Source organism: Pecten maximus, chromosome 19 (genome assembly GCF_902652985.1).
Source record: "Pecten maximus chromosome 19, xPecMax1.1, whole genome shotgun sequence".
Classification (NCBI taxonomy): Eukaryota; Metazoa; Mollusca; class Bivalvia; order Pectinida; family Pectinidae; genus Pecten; species Pecten maximus.
The window spans coordinates 5,969,097-5,994,230 of record NC_047033.1 but is presented as its reverse complement, the minus strand read 5'-3'; the positions used below and the strand labels follow the sequence as shown (position 1 = coordinate 5,994,230).

Genomic DNA, 25,134 nt, shown 5'->3' with positions numbered 1-25,134 from the left:
TTTCATCAATTCAATCGAAACCTTGGCCACTTCACCAATAAATTGAAGTACAAATGTATTTATCTATTTCCTTTTCATTTATTGTTAAAAATTTGTTGAGAATTGAGTAATGTTAAATACTTATTAAAAAGTTATACAAAATATGTTGCCCTATCCACAAAAATATCTTTATCCAAACCAGACTGCTTATATGTCATGCATTTTATTTGCAATTAAACAGTACAAGCCTACCATTTAAAAGTCCACCACCTTAATTTTCTATGCTGGAGTCGAAACATACGCAGACAATTAGGCAAACCTAATTAACTGAAGCACACAAATAGTTTGATTCACACTGTTACCGTAAACTTTCAGTATATATCGTTTTTACATTTCACTAAAATTTTACATAATTGCTTATTGTAACAGCAAGCTAGAAACTTCAGAAAATGAGTAAAAATATATCTTTGAAATATTAATTATGCAAGTTGTTACAAAAAGTCACAACAAGGTGTCAAGAGTTAAAATCAACGACATAACTAGTATACATTTAGACTCGACTTTCTACTTATGATAAGCTTTACATGGGTCAAAACAGGGAAATTTCTTAGAAATAAAGAAAACTGATGTAAGAAAAGCTGAATAATGAACACCGGTATGACGTGTTATGGTACGACATGTCCATAACAAAGAACTCTGGATCCAAACCCGGGCACTTTCATGTTGATAAATGAAAATGAGAACTCTACCATTTGCAGCATTCAAAAAAAGAAACAGAAATATACGCAACTAAAAACAAACACAAGCTGAAATTTTAAGCATTTTAATTGCTTTTACTAACAGAAAATATATAGCAAATTACAAAAAAAAAGACAACAGATAATTGGGCCCGCTAAGCACAGTCAAAGATGACTGGTTTCATCAGTCAACTATAGTTGACCTTTCAACTTTGAAAAGTCATTTTGACCTATGTCAATGCGTAAATGACTGCCGACATTTCAACCTCGGAGCATCATTTTGACCTATGTCAATGCCTAAATGACAGCCGACATTTCAATCTCAGAGCATCATTTTGACCTGTGTCAATGTGTAAACATCTGTTTCAACCTTGTAAATATGAATGACAATTTTGATTGTTCAACCTTGACCTGTCCATTTTTACCCTTCAGTTTGATAACATCCTATTGATGCTTCGAACTTGATCAAATCTTGAAGTTCACTGCCCTGATTAACACCATCTACTTGTCCTTTCCCAACTGTTAAAATCTACAGATATTGTACAACTACATATGCAGTGTAATATTATGTGACGGTTAGTAATATGTGGTAAATTTTCCCCTCAACCTCCAATATAACAACGCTGGCCTTCAATAAGGTCAAATCTCATAACTCTAGGTACACTTCAACAACAAAATAAACTTTTACGATGATTGAATGTTTAACCGAAATTCCTCCACATCCCCCCCCCGGTTTGATTTTTTCCGGAAAAAATTTCCAGAGTATGAGTCTCTCTAGAAATGATACAATGCCAGCGATCACTGATGAGATGTTTGCCTTATCACAAGACTTAGAAATATTCTTGTGTTTGTCAAATATATGATCTCCATCTCAAACATAAATTCCAATATGAATTCAAAATATATTTGGAAAAAAATAAACTCCTTCAAATGTCATGCACCAATATAATTTGATATCAAATTGTTCCTTTTGAAATGATTGTAAGAAATGTTAGGTGAAAAGATGAAGAATTAAGATTTTGGCATGTTTTTCATGAAACACAAAAGAAATTGTGTTATGCCAATCAGAGAATGTGAAATCATTTTCTTTACATCAGCAGAAGTTCGAAAATCTTTGCTGATAATGAGCTTCCAGGAGTTTCATTTTTGGGCAGCAGATGTATCCGAATCCCTCACAAGTAATATCTGTGATGGTAGCCTTACACAACTTCATATTCCTTCTTCAGGGCCCGACCAAAGCAACAGGCAAAGAGGATTCCAACAATCTATAAAGAAAAATAAATTATTGCAGTTAAACTCACAAATTAAGTCTCCAATGTAGAACTTAATAACACCAAAATCCAATTAATACCACTATTCTATATCATTCTATCATTAGGCAGTATTGAGGAAGTTCTTTCAATGGTTTCGATTTTAAGGCAGGTTTGTTTGGCTAGATAAAAATGTAATCACTTACCTGTACAAAAGCAAGCCCGATTCCAACGCCTCCAACAATGAAGATTTTATCCTTCACCCAGTTAACAAAGGCATCTAGACATCCCTAAATAAAAAAAATTATTTGTGTTACAAAACTTCCTAGTCAACAAGGGTAACAAATTTAGCAATAGCTATAGCATCATATGACTAACCAGTCATCAGGGTTACCCATAATACATCTGTATTGTCACACACAACATCAATTGTGATATCATGAACAAGGCAAGAGGAAACATTTATTTCAAGTCTGTGTTAATATTTCTCTCTTTCTGTCGAACTGTCATGGATTTTACCAGATATAGTAAAGGTATAGTAAAACTAACAGGAAATATCCTTAAAGAAGATAAATGGCATAGTTTTAATGCTTGTTGTTATAATGTAAAACTGCTGGTGAAATAAATTAACGAACTAATGCATTTCAGCACGGATAACAAAATTATATTAGTTTGAATAATTTTTGGTGATAATAGGACTGCATTTGAATCAGGAATATAGCCTAATTCTATTAATGTGTCATTTGAAAAGATACATCCACTTATTCAGTTTGCATTCAATCTTAACTTTGTTTCATTTTTAACTGCATATCACCGCTACATTGACCAATCACATACTTCATCTTGACCAGTAATGCCACCTGTCGTGTCATATCCGGGGCCAAAAGAATATTATACGGTTATGCCCAAAAAAAATTCTCAGAACTATTTTTTGAAAATTTGAAGAAAAGAAAAACATTATTTAAGCCTATTTCTTATAAAATTTATTAAAAGGTATCTCAAACTGAAATTAATAGTCTGATGGGACAGGGTCTTCTTCGCCAAGGCTTTCTGACGATGATAATGGGTCTCATTCCCAATTGAAATTATTTCACATTTAACCCAAATTCCCACAATTTACATTTTACCCCTAAACATTTCATTACTAATGCAACTCTATAGAACAAGCCTGCTTGGTAATGGCGGACTGACAGACAGACAGACGGGGATGTATATACATAGTCCCCCTGATTTCACCGATAGGGGACTAATAAGACAAAGGGGACCCATCATCAACGAGTGAAAAAAAGCCCTTAAGAAATGTTCATCTATACAGCATTACTTACCTCGGTGTATATGCCTGTTCCTTTTCCGTCACAGGTAGCAGCATCTTTTTTACAGCAGGACTTGGGATAGGTTCCATTATTAGCGCTCACCCAGTCTGTCCCATTGGTTGTACCACAGCATTTAAAGTCTTTCTGGACCAGATCCCAGATTGTTGGGTCAGCGTTGTAGCGTTTCATTGAGTCCTCCATCAAAGTTTTCACACCATCTTCAACTTTGTCATGGAGAACATAGCCTGCTATTCCTCCGGCGATCTCCAGGATGAAAACAATTCCCAGCAATACTGAAAACTGTAAAGTGAAATACAATAAGAAATTATTTCTATCAGGTAGTTCTATACCATTTATCAGAAGGAATGATAAGCTCAATGTTGACACATGTTTAGCTCAATATTGACATTGAGAAATATAATATTCATATTACCGTAATTCAATCATTATTTTTCCCCAATGCAAGATCCATTTTCAAACAAGAACGCATCTGGGTGGAACAGTATATGCCTGTCAATGCCATACATAGTGTTATATACTGACTTGCATTGAAATAAGATTGGCGTCACCTTATCAGTGGTAAGGTACCATGCTAAACTTTACCTTTAAAATCATTGTTAAGGGGAAAAATCAGGATTTACCAACACTCTCTGACAAAAGTTCGAAACATATGTAAAATAGTTCCTTCAATGCCACGTGTCAAATCTCAATTTGAGGAATCAAAATCATACTCTCATGATCATGAGTGTTATTAGTAATAATTATATACTCACGATCATAACACAGACATAGTTTTCCTTCCATGCTCCACAGCAGCCAAAAGCAGCAATAAAGAAGATGATGACACCGACGGCGATAAGAAGTGCAGCTGCTGAACTAAACTGCCCTTCTACAAAATCTAAGTAATCCTTGAACTGTATTTGGATATATGCTCCCACTCCAATCAGTACACATCCTACCACCTGTAAGAAAATATATTACAAGTTAAAGTTATCATTTATAAAGCAGGATTTTAAGTTTGAAAGTATCAAACAATAACATAATAACCAATGAAACTGATCATGACTGAAGACAAGCTGATATATATATATCTATGCACTGTATACATAAACATCCAGGATCCTATAGCTACCACCTTAAGAAAATATATTGCAAGTTGAAGTTATCATTTATTAAATAGGTTTTAAGCTTAAAAACTATCAAACAATTAAATAACCATTGAAACTGATCATGACTGAAGACAAGCCGATATATATATATATATACATAAATTTCCCTTAATATAGACCATATTAAACTTCACGCAAAGAGATAAACAATCTTCTAAGGATAAACTATGAAGTAATATTCTACGTTGAATATCATTCACTTTTAAATTGAAGTGATATTTCTACCTGTTTACTAAAATAGAAATGTTAACGTTGTCTTTTTGTGAAACAAGTTATAAAAACATATTCACAGCAAAGGGGGCTCGGTCCTTACTGTGGGAGAAAACCAATGGCCAAGTACGTATATACATACCCAGAGAAAGAAAACCCACGTGGTCGGGCAATTGCAAGTGACCCCATACAGGAATTGAACCCCGGCCACCTATATCAGCTAGGTGAAAGGCAAGTGTGTTTAACTGTCCCACCCAACAACCTGTTTACCACAACCGCCCAAGTCTGCATTGACAATTTTTTGAAATATTGGCCTTTATTAGGAAGAAATCAATTACTGGTATGTTTCATATACATTTCAGGAAAATAATTTTTCACTAGGAGAAAATAGGGAAAGTTGCAGGTTTTTTTTAATTATCTAAACAGGAATTTATTCAATTAAATTTTAAAGGTTCAACTGGACAATCTTTTTCAATGTACCATTTCAGAGAAAATGTCATCAACTGTTAAGGACATATTGTTATAATAACCAATACTATCAAGTAAGCCCCCTTGCCATTAGTAAAAGTTATATTTAACATTAAAGCTTGAATTGGGTAGCGCTTTATTGTGAACACTTTCCGATGAGTAATCTAAAACTGAAGATTCTGTAAAAATGAAGGGACTAATCTGTTGGCAAGGACGTATTTACATACCTAAATGTTGCCAGGCTTTCTAAAATCAATTCCCTACATGTGGTATACATGTATAGTGCTTTCGAGATGACAAATTATATTCTAAGCTATTTTTTCCTGAACATTATGAATATTTGTATTTGAAAGTTATGATGAATAAAGTGGATCAATTAAATATATTGTCTAAAATCAAGGCAAAAACTCTGATTCCAGAATTGACAAGATTTTCAAATAAACGTTAACTAAAAAGATGAATCAACATGGGCATAGGGTATAAAAGTATGTTTGACATGCATGTACTTATACAATATGTACAGACAAGAAAGAGTTGTAAGCAATTTAATACCACAATACTGAACAGCTGTCGCACAGGACAAAGTGAGCCTGAAGTGTAGTATGTTGATCAGATCAATATGAACAGTATGAACCACTATATATCACATTCAGGACTTTTTGTTGGACCGATAATGGGCCCCATTCTGCATTACATGTATTTCATATATTTAAACCCAATTCAGTTTACTCCTGAAAATTTCCTTTCCAAATCCACAAATTTTCTAATTTCCAAAATGAGGCAAAAATGCACTATCTCAACTTTCTCAAATCAGTGGCCCAATATATTAATTCTTTAAGTTAAAGTTTAATAAATCCTGATTGTGAGACTTAAGCTTCTGTTCAAAAGAAACTAGAGCTATGGACATCCTGATGGACTTATTACCAGGCATAAGCTTACTGTCCCATAAATATGGTATCGAGTTACAGAAATCCATCAAAGAGAGGTTCATGATGTATTTTACAACTATCAGAAGCATGTATGACAAAAGTTAATTTACTGTAACTCAGAAATGTCTATTTTTATCATTAATTTATCCTACGTGCATGCGCATTATTTAACAGTGTCAAGAAATAGTTTAACTAATTAAGTGAAACGACTTTCAGAACAATTCATAAACAGTACTAGTGTCAAGAAATAGTTTAATTAAGTGAAACGACTTTCAGAACAATTCATAAACAGTGTCAAGAAATAGTTTAACTAATTAAGTGAAACGACTTTCAGAACAATTAATAATTTATTTATAAGACAAACTGTGATCAGGATTAACATCTGGGGGACTCATCATAGATGACATGAGAATTAAGAAAGCAGGCTTATATACTATAGCGTATAATCACTTCAGCTGTTGCAAAATTCCTGTTAGATTGTTTTGATTTAATAAAATAATTTTGAAATACTATCAACTTTTAATATTTCTGAACTATTTTTATAAGTCACAATATTAATTGATTTAATTAAAACTCATGTGCATTCACGTATTAAATTAATAATCCTCCAATATTTACATATGTCAAATTATTAAGGTTGTAGTAATCAATTATCCGATATTTATATATAGAAGATTAATATAGGTTTTGCTTGTTTTAATCCTTTTTATTATTAATGCAATAGATTTGTTGAATTGAATTATACTGTATCGGTATTCAACATTTTTGTTTGAGCTCAGCTTATTAAGCATCATGCATGAGCCAAAACAATGGTGTAACTATTTTCTCTTTTAAAGAACAAACAAGACAATTTTAAAAGTCGAATTTGGAAATTTCAAATATTTTGAAAATGGTATTTCAGAATTGGTAGAAAATATAAATATTTCATTTGATGCATATAACCTAATAACTACGTATAGTGACAACTGGATGTCAATGTCCAGGCATTCCTGAAGCTGTACATGTACATGTATACATATATATAACGGTATGTGTATGTACACATTTACAAACATCAGGATGACTCAGATGAAAACCATCTGAAAAGTCACTAATGTATCTGCTAGGATTAGCACAACAGCTTCATTGTTATCTGGTATTTATATCTCCAGGGTAAATATGAAGTAATGTGTCCAGGACCAGGCCATTCTAATGACAAGTACAGATGAACTACAGGCCAAGTGAACCGACTTTTATTACCAGGGAATCAAATAATAAACACATATGTAGATATCACTTGTAATAATTCCCCAATGAGAAAACTATTTCTAAACATTTTATTTAGTACATTGTTTTTTAATTGTGACTCTTTGTAGAGAAGTGGCAGAATTTTGGTTCTTACAATTTATGAATATATATATATATTTATCACATATATAACTGACCACGGCCCGTTCTGCCATTTCCTAATCTTAAGACAGATGTGTAATAACACTATTGTGACGTCATAATAAACATTCGACTTCCTAATAAATATGTGACGTCGCATGATTGTCTGACAGTCTGGATAGACGGAAATGTTCCATCCCAGTCAAATTTCATCTAGAAACGAAAATTGGAATTGTTTTGCTTATATTCTCATAAATAGTAATTATGTGATAAATAGAATCTTGCACTTGTGGCTATATGTCATATTAAGTTATTATACTTGTTTAATAAATTCCATATGACAGTCATATAGCCACTAATTTAAGATCCTTTATATCCAATACCAGGGTCAGTCTCTGAGAAAAAATGTTGTTTCTTGAAAGATATCACAGGATTAAATTCTGTACAACAGAATATCTTTACAATAAAATAAGTTCTGATCCACATTTTTTGAGACCAGGAGCGTAGCTAGGCCCTTGATTAAGTGGATTCACGAGCGCCATTAAGTACGAAAGTTTTGGAAAGTTTTGATTTGAAAATATCAAAATGGAGTTCAAACAAAGTCGATGGTCTGCCCCCCCCCCCCCAAGTAAAATAATTTTCATTTCTTCATTTCTGTTCCCTATGTATATGTGTCACAATTTTTTTTTTATGAAAAATTAAGTGGATTCACCTGTGTACTTGCATACAGGCAGCTATATGCACCTGGTGACTATATGGGTTTAAGGGAATGACAGTGTCCAAATTTAGATTTCTACGTATACTGACAAGGATGGTTTTCTCAGAAGTACAAAGCAAACTTTCCAGTTCATTGTTCTCCTTATTTCCTTTCTCATTCAGGGCAGTCCAAGGCCCAAATTCATGGAATTCTATACCTTTTAAATCTCCATGAGGAGTACACATACAGTGTTCAGTTTTGTTATCTATTGTAACCCATGAAAGTGAACCAGCCAATATCATGACATTTTCTAAAGGTATGTTTATAAGGGATTTACCTGAACAGTAACAGGAAAGATATATAGATTTTTTTTCTTGTCATGGATGCAGACAACTGGACATTCACTCTTTGTAACAGGTATTTCTCCTGTTACCTCTAAAATTCAGCTGTTATGTTCACCAAGATTTTTTCTTCACACAATAATGTTTAATGGTTGAACAGCGAGTCTTGATATCTTAAAGACTATATATATATTCTAGAGACATGTATCCAATGCGACACTCGCCTCTTAAATCTTCATTCCCTTAACTATTTCAACTCTAATATTTCCCAAATATTATCAAGCTTCAAGTAGATTTTTCTCAACAGATTTCATGCATGTGCATAGTATTTTATATGATAACTGCTACCCCGTTCAGCACCTAACATGTTACTGGAAGTCTAGCCCAACTGGTCTAACTATATTCGCACTAATAACTATAACAATATTACTACTACACTGTATAAATATCTATTAAATTAAAATATAAACATAACATTTTTACATGCATAATAATTTTAGATCTATAGAGGTGACATACAACAGTCCAGTTGAAATAAAATGTCATGATATTATTTGCTGGACATTCCTAGGCCTTTAATCCCGAAATATTCATTCTTGTGCTGTACATATCATATACCCACAATAACATAAATTATATCTGTATTTCATTATGACTTAAACCTGTACACAATGAATCAAACTCTATTTTTAGCCACAGATCATGATATTATTTCGATAAGCTTAACAGAGCTAGACTTAAATACAACATATCCTAGCTCTAATCAAAATAATCTTTTATTTCTGAACAGTTTATCTTGTAAAATAAAATGTGTGGGGGTGGAGGGGCTTTTCGGTGTGGCTTTAGATGAATTTTTCTACATACCCTGTTCAATATGATCTATACCCAGTAACAATCTACAGCAAAACATTATTGTTAATCATTAGACCAAGATTTGTTTATGGGTTTAATGTCCTCGCAACAGCCAGGGTCATATGATACATGAGGACGGGCATTAGGCCCATAGATAGCTCTGTGACGCATGTACAATGTCCTCTTGATATGAATTTTAGACATGAAATAATCATATGCAGTGCATGACCTTTTAGGACATGTAAATTTTCAGATTTTAATAAATGTGCTGTCGGTATGTCCAATATAATTTATATAACCAATACATTGTCACACTCGTGCTTACTTTCAAAAATAATTTGAACATTTTCCAATTTACATATTTTATCTTATTACATATATGTAAATAATATCAAAATATAGGTCTTATTGTTAATATGAGTGATTGTGTACGTGTGGACAACCATGTGTGGTTGTTTTTGTATTTTCACTTCCTTCATTATTTTGTCTTACTCAAAAAAACAAATATTGGCCTAATGATTAACACAATATGTTTTGCTGAATATTATAGTTACTGGGTATATATCCTCATAAAAAACAGTGTTTCTAGAAAATACATTATAAACTTAAAGGGACATCACGGTAAAAACGTTGTAATTTTCAATGAATGTACGTGTTTTGTTCCTTTCCAGTTATGTTTCTGTGCTGTCCCAATGTTCACAGTCGATCCTCATGTCCAGCTTGACCACTTGATTTAGTTGGGAATCCCCCTCTAAATTTAGCGCGGAAATTATTTTTAAATCATCACGTAACTGTTTTGAAATCGAGGCAACACAAACACACGATAGTTTACAAGGCGAATTGGATTATTTGGACGATATTATACAGTGGTTTAAATGTTAAATAACACGTTCTGTATGTATTCCGTATTCATATACATGTATGTATGTGTAAATAAGTGTAAACACCGTACATATAGTATAGTGACAGTAGCGATGTACTGGTACAGACTGTATAAATATTACCGAGTTTGTGTAAATATTACCGAGATTGTCATGACCTACTATCCAGCAATCAAGCAGAATACGAGCAGCGTCCGTATTACGTACTGCTGTTTTCATGTTTGAATTGTATTGTACTGCTTCCCCAGTTTAATTCTAGGATTGTGTTTGACCCATTTTCCAATTATTCTCTTCATTGCGGAAGCTGTTATCGTTTTCAACCGCAGTCGATTCACATTGGAAGCCATTTTTGTTTTCAGGTGTTTTAGTGTGTTGTGCGCATGCGTGTTATCGTATATGTCACAAAATTTGCATATTCAGACTATTGATCAACGAATTGTGATAACCTTTTTATAATTAATAATTGATGTTTTTTATATACATATATCATCAAATTCGAATGGTTATTGGTCATAAGGATATTTTTTTTAAACATATACCCAATAATATGAAAAAATACAAAATAAAAATTGGTTTACCGTGATGTCCCTTTAATGTAAAACCTAAATTTTTGGGCTTAGCCTATTGTCTAATTTTGTTAGGTAATACACATCACTAATTTGTGACGTAATACATACATGTAGTATCCTTAATTGTTGTGTTCACAATGAAACATTGTGAAATTATATGTTAATCAGCATTTTACTCTCCAGTCAAATACTATGCTATAGCCGTAAATAATTGTAAAATTATTGTTCGACTGCTTAACAGTGTGTCGACTAAAAATCTTGACGTATCCCTTTCACTACAGTGAAGTACTGATGTGGAAAGTATTTTGTGCTACGACAAGCATGATGATGAGATTACTTATATCATTTACAAAAGAAAATAAACATGGAATTTAACACTAGCTTATAATGTATGTGTTTTTTATATTTCCTAAGAGATGCCTCGGATTTAAAATCCAAACATTTTCAGCCACTCCTTTAACGCACCTCTTGTAATCCAAAAAGGAAATTTGCCACGTACCTACATTGGCCGTTCATGAAAACATCATGCCAAAAAACATATGAAACAGTATATCTATAATGTGAACCAAAACATCGTAAATCTATAACATATCCTTAGAGACCTTAGTCAGTTTGGTCACAAACACCTGTCGAGAAATGGTTGACTGTCATTCTCAACAGACCATATTCTAAACGGGCGGAGGGATTACCATCATAGGCCTGTATGTGTTCAGTCTGTCATCCGTTATATTAGCAACAACTTACCACGAATATAAAATTAAATGCAAAAAGAAGCAGTTTGACGCATTTCATGCCTCCTTCCACCATTTTGAAGTCTGTTGGTTGACGAACGAAAGCAAATGTCACTACACTTATACGAAATTCCTGAACACGGACACTTTCCGCCGCACTAATGAGAAACTATATTCTCGATCAACAGCTCCGCAAAAATGTTTTACAATTTAAAAGGCGTCCAGGTGACAGGCTATGGAAAGTAACTATTTACAAACAAGATAGACAAAATTCTGATCTTGTTCCTATAAAATTGTTGAACAAAACTCCAGGAGCGTCTAACTGACTTCGGTATTACGGACTATATTTATTGCGGAATATTATCTGAATCCTGAGTAAACGTCACGAGACTATTATTTATTGGTCTACGTCACGAGGTGAGGCCACCGAAGGGGGTTGTGACATTGCTATTTTTAGTTGTGACGTTGTATTGTTCGTTGGAAATGTAATAAATGATAACTTACAATTACTTTACACAACTGTCTCACTCTCTAAATGGACTATTTTCTTGGCTAAATGACCGATATACAAATTCACATGTTATTTATTTTAAATCAGTGCTGAAATGTTGAGATTTTTGGAAAAAACCATGTTTCCGATATAACTTGTACAGGAATTCTCAGCTCTCTGATTCCAGGAAAAACGGATATAAGCTAGAAATACACAAACAATTAATGAATAAGACGGGTTTCTCTTGCTTTAAAAATGATGATTCATTTTAATATGTCTATTGCTTCTGTAGGCGAATACATTTTATGTCCGTGGTTCATCATTGATGTTCATAACAAAATGAACGAGTATATCCAATAAAATTTTGTAAAAGGACATGACAAATTCAAGAAGTTTTTCGAAAGGACATCACAAAATCATAAGGCTTACCCTTGTTACCCTCGAGTCATATCACAATTAAACAATCGCGTGCGGTGTTGCAATACCTATTAATTCGAAATACGTCATATCGGTGTAGTATTCTGATCATTGTAAACACGTGACTGTTGGTGATTATTAAAATGACAATATAGATATAAACTCTTTTTTGCGTGACCGTGTTGCCTCTCTCTTTTTCTTGTGCAATGTTTAATGTTTCGGCTAAAGTATTGATTGAGAGTCATAATGTATAAGCAAAGCACATTATATTATAGCATCAAATGATACAGTGATGAAGGGCATCGATCAGTGCTTGAAATCACAGGGACCTGAGAATATGTTACAGTCTTGGACCTTCCCTAATGTGTATAGTACATTTTTCAGATTTGTGTGTATGTGTGTGTGTGTGTGTGCGGTGGTGGTGGGGGGGGGGGGGGGGGGGGGGTCAATGCCAGGTTTAGCGAATTTAAATCTAGCCCCCCAAAAAGGTCAAATTACGTGCAGACTGTAACAAATTTTCATTTCTCATGCCCCTGTGCTTGCAAGCATTTTTACCTCATATACTCAGACGGGTGTATCATACATCAGTTTGTGGTGCTCTTGTGATCATTGACAAATAATGAATCATATTAACCGACAGCCTGGCTATTAGTTTGTTAATGTTTTTCAACCAGGACCTCATTAAAGGTCCAATGGTATCTATAGACCTATCCACATAAAGCCGCCATATTGGATTTTTAGAGTTATGTGCCCTTTGATCGGAGTAAAGATACTTCCGGTTCCATTCATACACATGGCCGATGGTCGATAGTTTACCATATTAGTGCGCTGTTCTTTGACAATCGGAAGGTATAAATTGTTCGTTGTTCATAACACTAACTTAAAGAGTTTTCGTTTGTTTGTTTGTTTTTGTTTAACGTCCTATTAACAGCCAGGGTCATTTAAGGACGTGCCAGGTTTTGGAGGTGGAGGAAAGCCGGAGTACCCGGAGAAAAACCACCGGCCTACAGTCAGTACCTGGCAACTGCCCCACGTAGGTTTCGAACTCGCAACCCAGAGGTGGAGGGCTAGTGATAAAGTGTCGGGACACCTTAACCACTCGGCCACCGCGGCCCCTGAAGAGTTTTCGGTTTTATTTATGCCACCAAATAAAAATATTACAATGATCATGACAAATTACGATCGTCTATTGACCTGACCCGCTTGGCTGGCTGTACTCCTATAACATAAGAGGCCGCTGGTCAGCTCTTTTTCTATCGGATATGATTTTGCCGACTGCGAAGCCTGTCAAAAGGGGAGCCTGAAGTTGGTTCCGAGTTCCGAGTTCCATTTAAGTAAAGTTCCGAGTTCCGTTGTACTTAAACGGAACTCGGAACCAACTTCAGGCTCCCTGTCAAAAGTATCTCGCTGTGTAAAACCTATAACATTGTTGGAGTAGGCTGGCTGGTGATCATAATCAGAGGGTCACGTCACTTATGTATGGTTTTGTGTATGTTTTAACAAGTGCATTGATTTATGGGTTTTACATTTAATCATAGAACTTAGGTGTTATACTTTGTTGATCACCACAGTTCATCACACAGACACATACCTCAAGGAAAACAAGCTGAACATAGTCCTTCATCCTTACTAAGTGGAATATTGAAAATAATCGACTCCCGTTAAATGATAACTCAAAAAAAGTTATGTGGATAGGTCTTTTCCAAATAATGTCACATCGGCAGGGATAATTCTGGTTTATATAAACATTACAGGTCATTGGGATCGGTTCAGGGTTAATTTTAAGATTGTTTCAATGAGAAACAATATTTAAACAATATTTTCATTCAGTGGAAACATCAATATACATATAATTCCAACGGTATTAATTACTGATCACTGAGCAAACTTTTACTTATTACCCAACCAACTGTAAAATATCCCCCCAAAAAATTTTGCAAACGAATACCAAGGTTTACGTCCACCTTGGACGAAATATCAGTTTCAAATTTCAGACTGGCGAAAAGAATGTTTTCATATGGATTCAAGTCACGATAAAGCATTTTAAACAATAAACATAAATAATGAGAATAAATCCGATGGCTTCGATGTACAGGAATCTCATTTTACAATTACATCAGTTATGTGATAGTACTGCTACAACCAAAGGGGGTTAATCCCTTGACCCATGTAAGTATAGAAAAGGTATAAGTCTATGACCTTGAACTTAGAGTATCACAACGTAGTACTTCGGCAGTTTGTAAACATGGCTGGCAGCACTAAACGAAGAACGTGATTATTGAAAACTAAGTCAATTTTATAACTAATTACCCAATCAACTTTATCACTAATCACTCAAACAACTGTATCACTAATTACTCAAACAACTATTAATAATTATTCAGCCAAATGTATAACTAATTACTGAACTTACTGAATTACCAATTAGATCTACTCAACATTTGCATTGCAATTACGTACTAACCAACGGTAACGTATTATTTACTGATCACTGAGCAAACTTTATTACTTATTACCCAGTCAGAGACCTGTATATAGGTCTCTGACCCAGCCAACTGTAAAATAACAAAACAAAACTCTTGCAAACGAATACCCAGGTTTACGTCCATCTTGAACGAAATATCAGTTTCAAATTTCAGACTGGCGAAAAGAATCTTTTCATATGGATTCAAGTCACGATAAAACATTGTTCAAGATATTTCATACAACACTCTATAGTGGAAGGGAAGTAACTCGAGATATTAAATACGATTTTTGACACGGTAAGGTGTTTTCTTTGAATTATTTCGTATCGGTATTGTGGACAATTTAAAAGTTTACGATATGGCAGATTATTCTTCGACATAGTAATTTTTATATGATACATCTATCTACATTAATACATGTGATGAATGTAAAAATAGTACAGTCTAACTACAGGTTAGATTTAAATATTAAAATGTGTTCTATAATTGTTACCGACCGCGTGGCCTAATGGATAAGGCGTCCGACTTCGAATCGGAAGATTGCGAGTTCGAGTCTCGTCGTGGTCGATACTATAATTTTAGTTTTTATTTTATATTTCGCTTTTAAAAGGGAATATTTTTTTGTTTTATTAGAAATTGATATCAAAACAGTTCATTTTTTTAATTCTTAAATGTATATAGGCAGTGTTTCATGTGCATTTTAGATGTATGTACATTATGATTTATTTTCTTCCTTTTTATTTACATTTCCATTATTTCATTGTTGAAGCAATCAAGTAATGTTTATATTTTATTGATTACAAATGTCAATGCCATACATATTGCATTCTATCATAATTTATATGTGTATCCAACCCGGGACATACATAGACTCGTCAATTTGTGCAAATTAGTGGAAAGAAAACAATATCGTATATATGCGTAGAAACTAAGAGATTTTTAATGATATAAATTGATTGTACAAAAGACATGCTGAATTGAAATCTGACATGCAGCTGTTTAGTTTAAACTTTATTTTATTCAATAATACATGGCAATATAATATATACAATATAATTTCAAAAAGGATTCAGAAACAAGTACTATGTATTTATGTAAATCTGTCTCCTTAAGCTGTTTCGTTGTGGTATGTACAAAAGACAAAAGACATGCTGAATTGAAATCTGTCATGCAGCTGTTTCGTTGTGGTAGGACTCATTTGTGCCAAGTGTGTTAATAATAATTTCTCTACTTGATAATAAGGACCATATGAACCTCATTGAGGGTTCACTTAAATAGGAATGAAAATGTGGTCGGCGGGACGAGATGTTTCCCTTTTGTTGGGGCTCTCTACTTTAAATTGTTTATGGTCAGGGGTTAGCGCGAACGCAGACCCCCACACTAAAAAATAGCGTACCCGAGTAATCCGCATTTGGGATTATCGCAGGGTTCAGCCCGACCGGAGTGCAATGGAAGGGCCTCGACCTGGGGGAACCGCCTAGCTGATCACGGTATCCCCTGTACCAGGTAAGTATGATTTCAATTAGTTCTCGGTGAACTATAAATGATTTCGTTATCAACTTACCGATGGTATTAGTATTCTACATATTTAAATATTACTATATCAAAAAATTAAATAATTCTATATCTTATTTGATAAGTATTGCATGAAGTTAATTAATATGATTAGTTGCTATATTTTGGTAACATTTTTATTATAATTTACGTTTATATAATTCAATAATATTATATTTTGTATGCATTTTTGTTTAATTCCAAATAGCATTGACAAGGGACATAACCGCTACAACCTGGTAAAGTCTATCCTGTTTATTTGCGACCTCGTTCATATTTATGTGGCCCTCCATTATTTCAATATTAAAGAACATCATTGCAGTATCTACAATGTATCTATGTATTTAATATTTATGTAGTTTAAAAAAAAACGTTTTCGAGTAATATTGACGTCCAAGCTGAGTTACCTCTTGTTCCTTGTCGGCACATGGCATGCTTATTTCAAAATACGAGTTGTGTCCCCTACACCTCAAAACTTAACACAAAACAATCAATAACTTTGGTATGTCTGTAGGAAGCACAGTCATTTTACTCATCAAAAGCAGCCATTTTTTTGTATGTGTGATGTAGAATTACAACAGGATAGAAGTCCCCTGAAATAAAAACTTTAGGAAAATATTTTTGGGGCTAAACGATCAGGAACATAAGGGAAATCACATCTCTGACCACTTTTGAAGTGTGTAAATGGAATTGCATGATCAATTGATATCTAGGCCTATTCCAGATTTGCGAGAATGTCACAGCAGAAATATTGATTTGTTAAAATGACTTGAAAATAGAAAACATTACAGAATATTGGCTTTTATTTTATTTCAAAATTCAGAAAGTCTCAGTTACAAAGAAGAGTGTATATAAACATTATATCTGATATTAAATGTACATGAAAATTGATGCATTCACATAAAAAAAAATATATATATATATAATTTGACCAATTGTGCCGATCTGAGGTTATATTATGCCCAAACTGAACAATAGGGCTTTTTTTGTAACATGTTATTTGCGAAAAAAAAGAACAGTCATATTATTACAGCATTTTATACATAGTCTTTTGTGTTTGTGTACTGCTTACTATTAATACTAATTTTCGTAAGATGAGTTTTACTATTTCCAAGCTCTGATATATATATAATTATTTAATTATTCATTAAGTTTTGAACAGATTTTAGCCGATCTGCGGATGATTTGTCAATGAAGTGATCGTAAAATGTATGTTTTACCTGAAAATAAATTTGAAGTTAATCGATCATACAACTTCGTCGTTTTATTGAAAGGTACACAGTCTTACGCCCTTAATCGAGAGGGAAATGTTACGTGGCGTTTTGGTGAGGTTTTCGTCCACCAGACATCATTCCTTATTTAGAAATATCTTAAGATGGCATTTCTGCTAAAAATAACTTACATGAAAAATTCTTTTATGTATTCTGTCTGCATTTGTTGAAGATATTTTTAAAACTGTTCTTTAAAACAGCTCCGAGTCTGACCCGCAGACCAACTTTAAATATTAATAAATTCTAATGTTTGAAAGTAAAATTTCATATACGAAACTTATGTACACAAATCATATTCCAATGCGTTTCTACATTACTATCCTACAAATGCAACACGCTTGGCATTTCAATACCTTTTTCTTTCATCAATTTATTGATTTTGAAACAGTCATTTTTTCCCAATCAGTACAAGGAGTTTATACTTGTATAACGTTTAAATGTTGGTCGGGTAAGCAATTATTCTTATTTTATTGAAGTTATTACTTTTTTCAGTTACAGAGAGGACGTTTCATCAATTTTAAAAAATGATGTCTGGTCCTTTTGTTGTTTTTTTACAATATAATTTGGTTTAACGAAATGTTCATCAGTGGTTCCAGGCGCACAGATATTTCCATTGTTGCCGCTGGGGATCGAAATCAGTTTTTGAGCTAGTATTTCGCCAAGTTCAGATAAACAGGATGTTGTGAAAACAAGAATGGACATTTTTGTCATTATTTGCGCAACTGGAACAAATTTCATTATTCATGCTTCAACACAGGGACATTACTCATATCCCCACAGTTTGAATATGATGCTTATATTATATTATATTATATTATATTATATTATATTATATTATATTATATTATATTATATTATATTATATTATATTATATTATACCATTTGCTTTAGGATTTGTGACAAGACCCTGTGTTTGTATGTTTACAAAATTTTCAAAAGAGGCGATTTAAGAAGGGGCAAGCAAATATTAACACAGGCGATAGAGTATTAGTATACAAACTCCACGTGCTCGAAATTATGTATATCTGCAAACTTATTTACTAAATGCGGTATTACCGTACCTAACACCTTAACTCGGTATCATTAAGTGCAAAACGTGTGAAATAAATCCAGGTCTAGTGAGATTAAGTTTGCAATGTAAACTAATAATGTTTTTCAGATTTGTGAGGGATGAACTGGCCTAGTATTACAGAGGACCATTGTACTGGGTAGCTGTTCGAGAGAGACTTAAGATATTTTTGGTGTTAATCTGTAAATGAAGTATATAAGGAAAAGCTTAATTTACACACTATCCGATAGATTTTGTTCTGAAATCCTTATATCACAGATTTGGTATTGTGCTAAGAGACCTCTCCAGGCGGTATATCCTACAGTATTGATATGGGTATAGAAGTGTATTACAGCCGTTTCGGTTTTTTTAGTGTGAACAATTGGATTTGTTTTCAATTGCACGTGTATGTAAATAAAAACGGCATATAATTTATAGAAGCGATGAACCACGCCATGTTCGGTATTACATAACTGCCTGGCATGTTTATTGTCGATATGTTGAATTCTGTTGACTAACTTTGGGTCTAAACACGCAATACATGCACACACCTGTAATTATATTAAATAACATACTTTTAAGTCCTGATCAGAGTTCGATTTCTAACGAGGATTGGATACATGTGCATGCTTTTTTCTCCTAAGCTTAACAACATGGATCTGGATTCTGAATTATTTTGTCGTTAGCAGGGATCACCAGCTCATCCAACATGGCCTTGGTTAGCCGGAAGTGACGCAGGATACACTGTAATATTGATTTTTAAAATGACATCTGTCATACGTATGAAGATTGGTATTAATCCATCTATAAGTCTAACCGCAGCTCGATTTGTGATTTTTCTATGCATTTTCCCAAAATAGTCAGAATTTTACATTTTTGATGTATTTCATCAAATTTCAATACTACCGCCACACTCGTTATACCGCCAAAATCACTGTGGACAAAAGTTGGCGGTATAACGAGGGTAGAATATACTATCTCATGATTCACTTCAATCAAAGTCATAGAGGGTCATCTGTGCATGCAGATGAAGCGACTGACGAGTTTTGATTGGTTTAAACATCAATTTTTTATATAGATAAAGATTTACATTTCGGATTAGATGAAAAATCACAATTTCTGACATGAACAAATATATATAATATTTCTAAAAGATGTTACTGTCCTTATCGTTGATTGGGTGTATTGAATTTCGTTGGATTCTCGGTTGGTTTTATTAATTGGGTGTTAAACCATGCACATTCCGATTGGTTGTAAAAGTCACACGGCTGATTTGATGTAAAAACTCACGTCTATGATTGGATGTAAAACTCACGTTCAGCCTGGGTGTTAAATCTTGATTGGTTGTAAGATTCATGACGTGTGGATGATTTTACACCCAATCAGAATATGGAATGGTAAAATTCAATTCTCGTGCCTCTGTGCCATACTGTCATGGCCTTGGCTTCTTTGCATAATACAGATCTATTATAGTATACAGGGTTTTCTATCTGTATTATATAGAGCTCTAAGATATCGGTAACTGTATTGGAATGTGACGGTAAAATATAATGTTTCAGACTCAATGTAAAACTGTGTACATTCAACACAACTTCATTATGTATTCTGTCAACAATGTTGTTGTAGAAAGTCTCTAACACTTGACTGTCAACTGACCATTATCGCCATTCCGACTGACCGCTCAGATCACCAGGAAACTGTGATCTAAAGCATTGTCAACCTGTTACCACCATTCTGAAAAATATTCTATTGTCTCAAAATGTATCTTCGAGAGTGAAAACAGAAACGAAATCTGTGTGACAGTATTGTTTGAACTAAAAGACTAATATTTCTATTTTCTAAATGAAACTTAATGAAAAGATCCGAAGAAAATGTTATGTAGATTTTAGGAATTCGGTATCTACTATGAGCTGGTTGGACCAAGGCGCCATTGTTATTCGTCCAAAGTCCATCAAACGGTCAAAATAGCTCAATAATCCCTAAGTCATATACTATGTAGTGGTCAATCACGTAACTGTGTTTGGTTTATCAACAAACACTCATCCATACCCTTGCTGAGTTATTTAATGACCGAATATTTACTCTATTCATCCTTCATGTACACTGCCTAAATTCGGCGGCGGCCCCTTGAAGACAGTGCCATTTTCAAGCGGGGATATCCATGTAGTAGCTGGTGGCTACCACACTGAACAACGTACAGGAAGTCTATCGTATGTAATCCAGAGAAGTTCGGGCCATGGATACAACCATGTCCGTACAAATCGTTCCGTTCTCAGCTTCATGAAAAACACAAACCGCCAAAGGTAGGGAACGTCGGTGTAAGGCGTTTTATTTCTATTACTTTCAAAAATATTGACACAAAGGAAGTGAACTGTCACTAAACAATGTTAATTCATAACCGAATTTAATTGACGGTCCACACGTTCTTATTGTTAATCATACATAGACAATACATGTAAATTGAATATAATATATTGTTTTAATTTTGAAGAAAAATGAATACTAAGATGCAAGAATCACACGGACCTGGTTATATTTTTTTGTTGAAACGTATATCCTAGTGTGTGCAGCAAGTGTTTAGATTATTGCATTTTAGATATTTTATGTTTATTGTACATACGTACATATAATTAAAACTTAAATTTAATTTTTATTAAGATATTTATAATTACCATAAAGACATCTTCACACGTACTGTGATAGGTCCAAATAACCAGAACCATAACAAATTCACAAGTCCCTGTGATGAAACTAAATCCGAAACATCTAACAAGAACAGAGGTGCCAATCTTCGTCATCACCGGTTGTGTTTTGGGAGGAAATTTAAAGGCCGCCATTTTGTGACCGCTTCACCGATAAGTTTGCCATCTAAAGCGATCATTGCTGTGAAAAAGACTGACTTCACGGAACCCAGACAAACAAAATGAAGCTACGTATCATCCTATCCAATTCGCTCATGCAATTGGTAAAGCCGCACGCGGCGTACGGCTTTGCACGAGATAATCTATAATATCAGACACTGCGATATAAATATGGTAATACATAGCTTCATTAAGATAATCACAATTTCAAAATTCAAATGAGAAATTTAAAAAAAAACGTTGCTGACTTGTTGATGTTTTAGATATATTTTGTGGTTTTGATATACATTGTAAAAAAACTTTGATATGAAGTCGTATATATATGACAATTAGAAACTTGGGCTTATTTTGACAAAATCGGAGACTAATAATATTATATCAGACGTCTCCGGCAAAATCGAGGACATCCCCGTCGTAATGAGGAGAGTTTGTAGCTATGCTTTGTCCAAGTCATGCTTCTTTGTCTTTTTTTCCTCGTTTCCAACTGTTTTGAGAACAATACGTCACCTCATTACCAACACAACAGGGTGTTGTCACCCATGGTGCTTTGTCCAAGATGGCTACTTCAGCTTGACCCCGGCATACGTAGGTCGCGTCACAGCAGAGTTCTAGTCAGCCTTGGAGCATTTCTAAGTCCTAATAATCTCCTAAATATAAACCGCGAGACGCTGAAAAGCCGACCCCCGGCATATTTCTCCTACTTTCTAAAATATCTCCAATATGACCGTCCATTTTGCCCAGCTGCGGCCGTCTGGCGATAACTGTGCATGCAGATCGGGGGCTAATTTCCATATGATTAGCTATTAGACCAAAATAAGACTGTATTAGCCCTAAAACAAACAAATGATACCACAGTTCGAAAATGCCTGATCTGCACGGGGAAAAAGGAATTCAAAAATCTAGAAAAACATGCAATGTCGGATTTTTTTTCTCCATTTTGTCGTGTTTTAATTACAGGGAACTGTGAATTTGTTAGGTCTATGTTATTTTGGCCAAGCCTAGTGTGTATCACAGGGACCTGCGAATTTGTTCAAGACTATGTGTATCTGGACCTACACTAGTAGGTAAAAAAGACACTCCTCGTTTTTTTTCTATATGCAAATGATGAATACAACAGGGTGTCATTTTGCCGAATGCTAATTTAGCCTATCACCCCAAAACGTCTGAAATGTGCTAGACATTGACCCATTTTCAGGTCCCTGTATTTGAAGTTGGACATTTTTAGTTATATGAATTTCGAAACAAAAAATCATAGACGTATCTATCACAGGTGATATATACGTCACCACACACAGGTACAAACATGTATAAAACAGTAGACAGTAGACACCCAGCAATACACCGCAATACATCTTAGTAGTATTGAGTGCGAGTCCGTTCTAAGAATGGTACATTTACCTGATGCGCCCAGTTGCATGATCGTTAGAGGCGACTGAATTTGGGATCTTACTCTTTCTCTTTTTTTTTAACAACTTTCTGCCTCACTTTCGGTATTAAGTTGAACGTTCGCCCTTGTGAGAAAGGCTTTGATTTCTGTCCTCAGGTCGACACGTTGCTACTCCAGCCGCTCAGTACTTTAGGGGTGGGGCGACTGGTTCGCCTGTTGGCAGTGTAATGAATTATCGCTATACCATCTACTGACAGAGTGAAACGAATTAAAGAATCAGACCGGGTGGAGTGTCCTGATGGGTGTCTACTGTAGTATACAGTGAGGTTTGGCCGGGTGGAGTGTCCTGCTGGGTGTCTACTGTAGTATACAGTGAGGTTCGGCCGGGTGGAGTGTCCTGCTGGGTGTCTACTGTAGTATACAGTGAGGTTTGGCCGGGTGGAGTGTCTTGCTGGGTGTCTACTGTAGTATACAATGAGGTTTGGCCGGGTGGAGTGTCCTGCTGGGTGTCTACTGTAGTATACAGTGAGGTTTGGCCGGATGGAGTGTCCTGCTGGGTGTCTACTGTAGTATACAGTGAGGTTTGGCCGGGTGGAGTGTCCTGCTGGGTTTCTACTGTAGTATACAGTGAGGTTTGGTTGGGTGGAGTGTCCTGCTGGGTGTCCCCTGTAGTATACAAGCCCTAAATATCTATCCTATGTACCTGTCCGAAGTACATATATGTGTATATATGGTTATAAGCCCATTTTAAGCAATTTATCTGTATAATATGATATCAGGCTCCACCTAATTAGTTACATGGATTCACTCCTTAGTAAGTATGTATATGTATGTCCCGGTAGTGTTTTCAATGTTATTCTTAATTTGGCTTATCTAAATTTGCCATTCTTAAGTAAATTAATCTATATACATGTACTTTACTGTTTATAGACAGTAAACTATTCCCTGATCTGGGAGAGAGACTCCAGATTTTAATATCATAACATCAAATGTGAGTAAATACTTTTGCATTGTTCATAATTTGAAAAAAAATGTCCACAAGAAAAGCAGCTTATATGTACACTGTAGTATTGATATATATTACTTATTTTAGGCCTGAAGCAGTATCTCCATGTAACTTCTATGAAGTTGACATGTATATGTGATACATGTAAACACTTCCTTAGTACGTTGCTCTCTGTAACTTTGATTTTACTAATAGTAAGTCGATCTTAGGTAGTTGTTTATATGAATGAACTATTCCTTCGTAAACCAATCCTAATCAGATAAGCAATGGTCTAGTGCAGTTCTGCATTCTCTGGTGTGTTTTTTGCGAGCTAGCCGCAAATTCCTGAAAATGATCGCCTGGCTATTCTTCTAATGCGCATGTCCATTGGTGTCAACAGGGCATGTCACTCTTAGTCTACTTCGACAGGCTAGACCTCTCAGACAGCAACAAAACACTGTCCCTCAATTTGTTTACTCAAGACAAATTTAAACATCCTGACCATCGGAGACTCTCATAAATCTCCAGATATACACAAAAGTAAAATTGACATTCTCCCAAAACAAGCAAATTAACTCGAATTGAAATTTAACCACGTGCTGAAACCTTTTCCGCGACTTGAGGTTTTTAAATAGTATAATCGTTTGAGTCTACAATCACAAAAGGTGGAAGAGTTGAAGAGGGTTTCCTCTAGTTGTCCCTACTCCGGACGGAGCCGTCACAGCCACTTGTGTTGAGTACTATACACGCTCGAGAGACGAACTTTGTTGACAGGTCTCGTACCTTGGTGACGCTACACCTCCTGACAGAGTTCCCACCACTTTACAGGTGCTTCCTCTACATACGTCACAGATTGTCAATAATCTTGGTGACTGCGAGAGAAAGTTTCACGACGATTTTTGAACCATTCAAAGCGACCTTCCATGGATATATGCACGTGGTTTTTGAGTCGTACCAACAATATTTATAACAAGGAATCGCAAGCGGTACAAATTCCCTTGAACGCCAACACGAAGTTGTTTGAGGTATTCTCATATTTGACCAAAGTGTGAAGTTTTGTCAATTTTTTTAAATGAAGTCGCTAGAACGATGGCAACTGTGACATTAGCCTTGACCCCCTAAAACCCGAACCCGTTCGATATAGTTGAAAATGTTGCTCGA

General features: G+C 34.7%; 1 protein-coding gene and 2 non-coding genes across 3 annotated transcripts; 1 reads left to right on the top strand and 2 right to left on the bottom strand.

Annotated features, from left to right (window-relative positions):
* Positions 1 to 786: 786 nt before the first annotated feature.
* LOC117317651 (CD63 antigen-like) lies at positions 787 to 11,858 on the bottom strand. The gene is made up of 5 exons (XM_033872518.1): positions 11,508 to 11,858; positions 4,053 to 4,241; positions 3,292 to 3,579; positions 2,173 to 2,256; positions 787 to 1,981 (listed from the first exon to the last, which is right to left on the bottom strand). The coding sequence occupies exons 1-5, from the start codon at positions 11,568 to 11,570 to the stop codon at positions 1,916 to 1,918; spliced, it is 690 nt and encodes a 229-aa protein (XP_033728409.1). The 5' UTR covers positions 11,571 to 11,858; the 3' UTR covers positions 787 to 1,915.
* A 3,502-nt stretch (positions 11,859 to 15,360) lies between these two features.
* On the top strand, positions 15,361 to 15,433 carry Trnar-ucg. Its single transcript has one exon. It is a non-coding gene; the product is annotated as a tRNA-Arg (tRNA).
* Positions 15,434 to 16,216: 783 nt separating this feature from the next.
* Positions 16,217 to 16,380, bottom strand: LOC117318215. Its single transcript, XR_004530312.1, has one exon. It is a non-coding gene; the product is annotated as a U1 spliceosomal RNA (small nuclear RNA).
* Between the last annotated feature and the right edge of the window lie 8,754 nt (positions 16,381 to 25,134).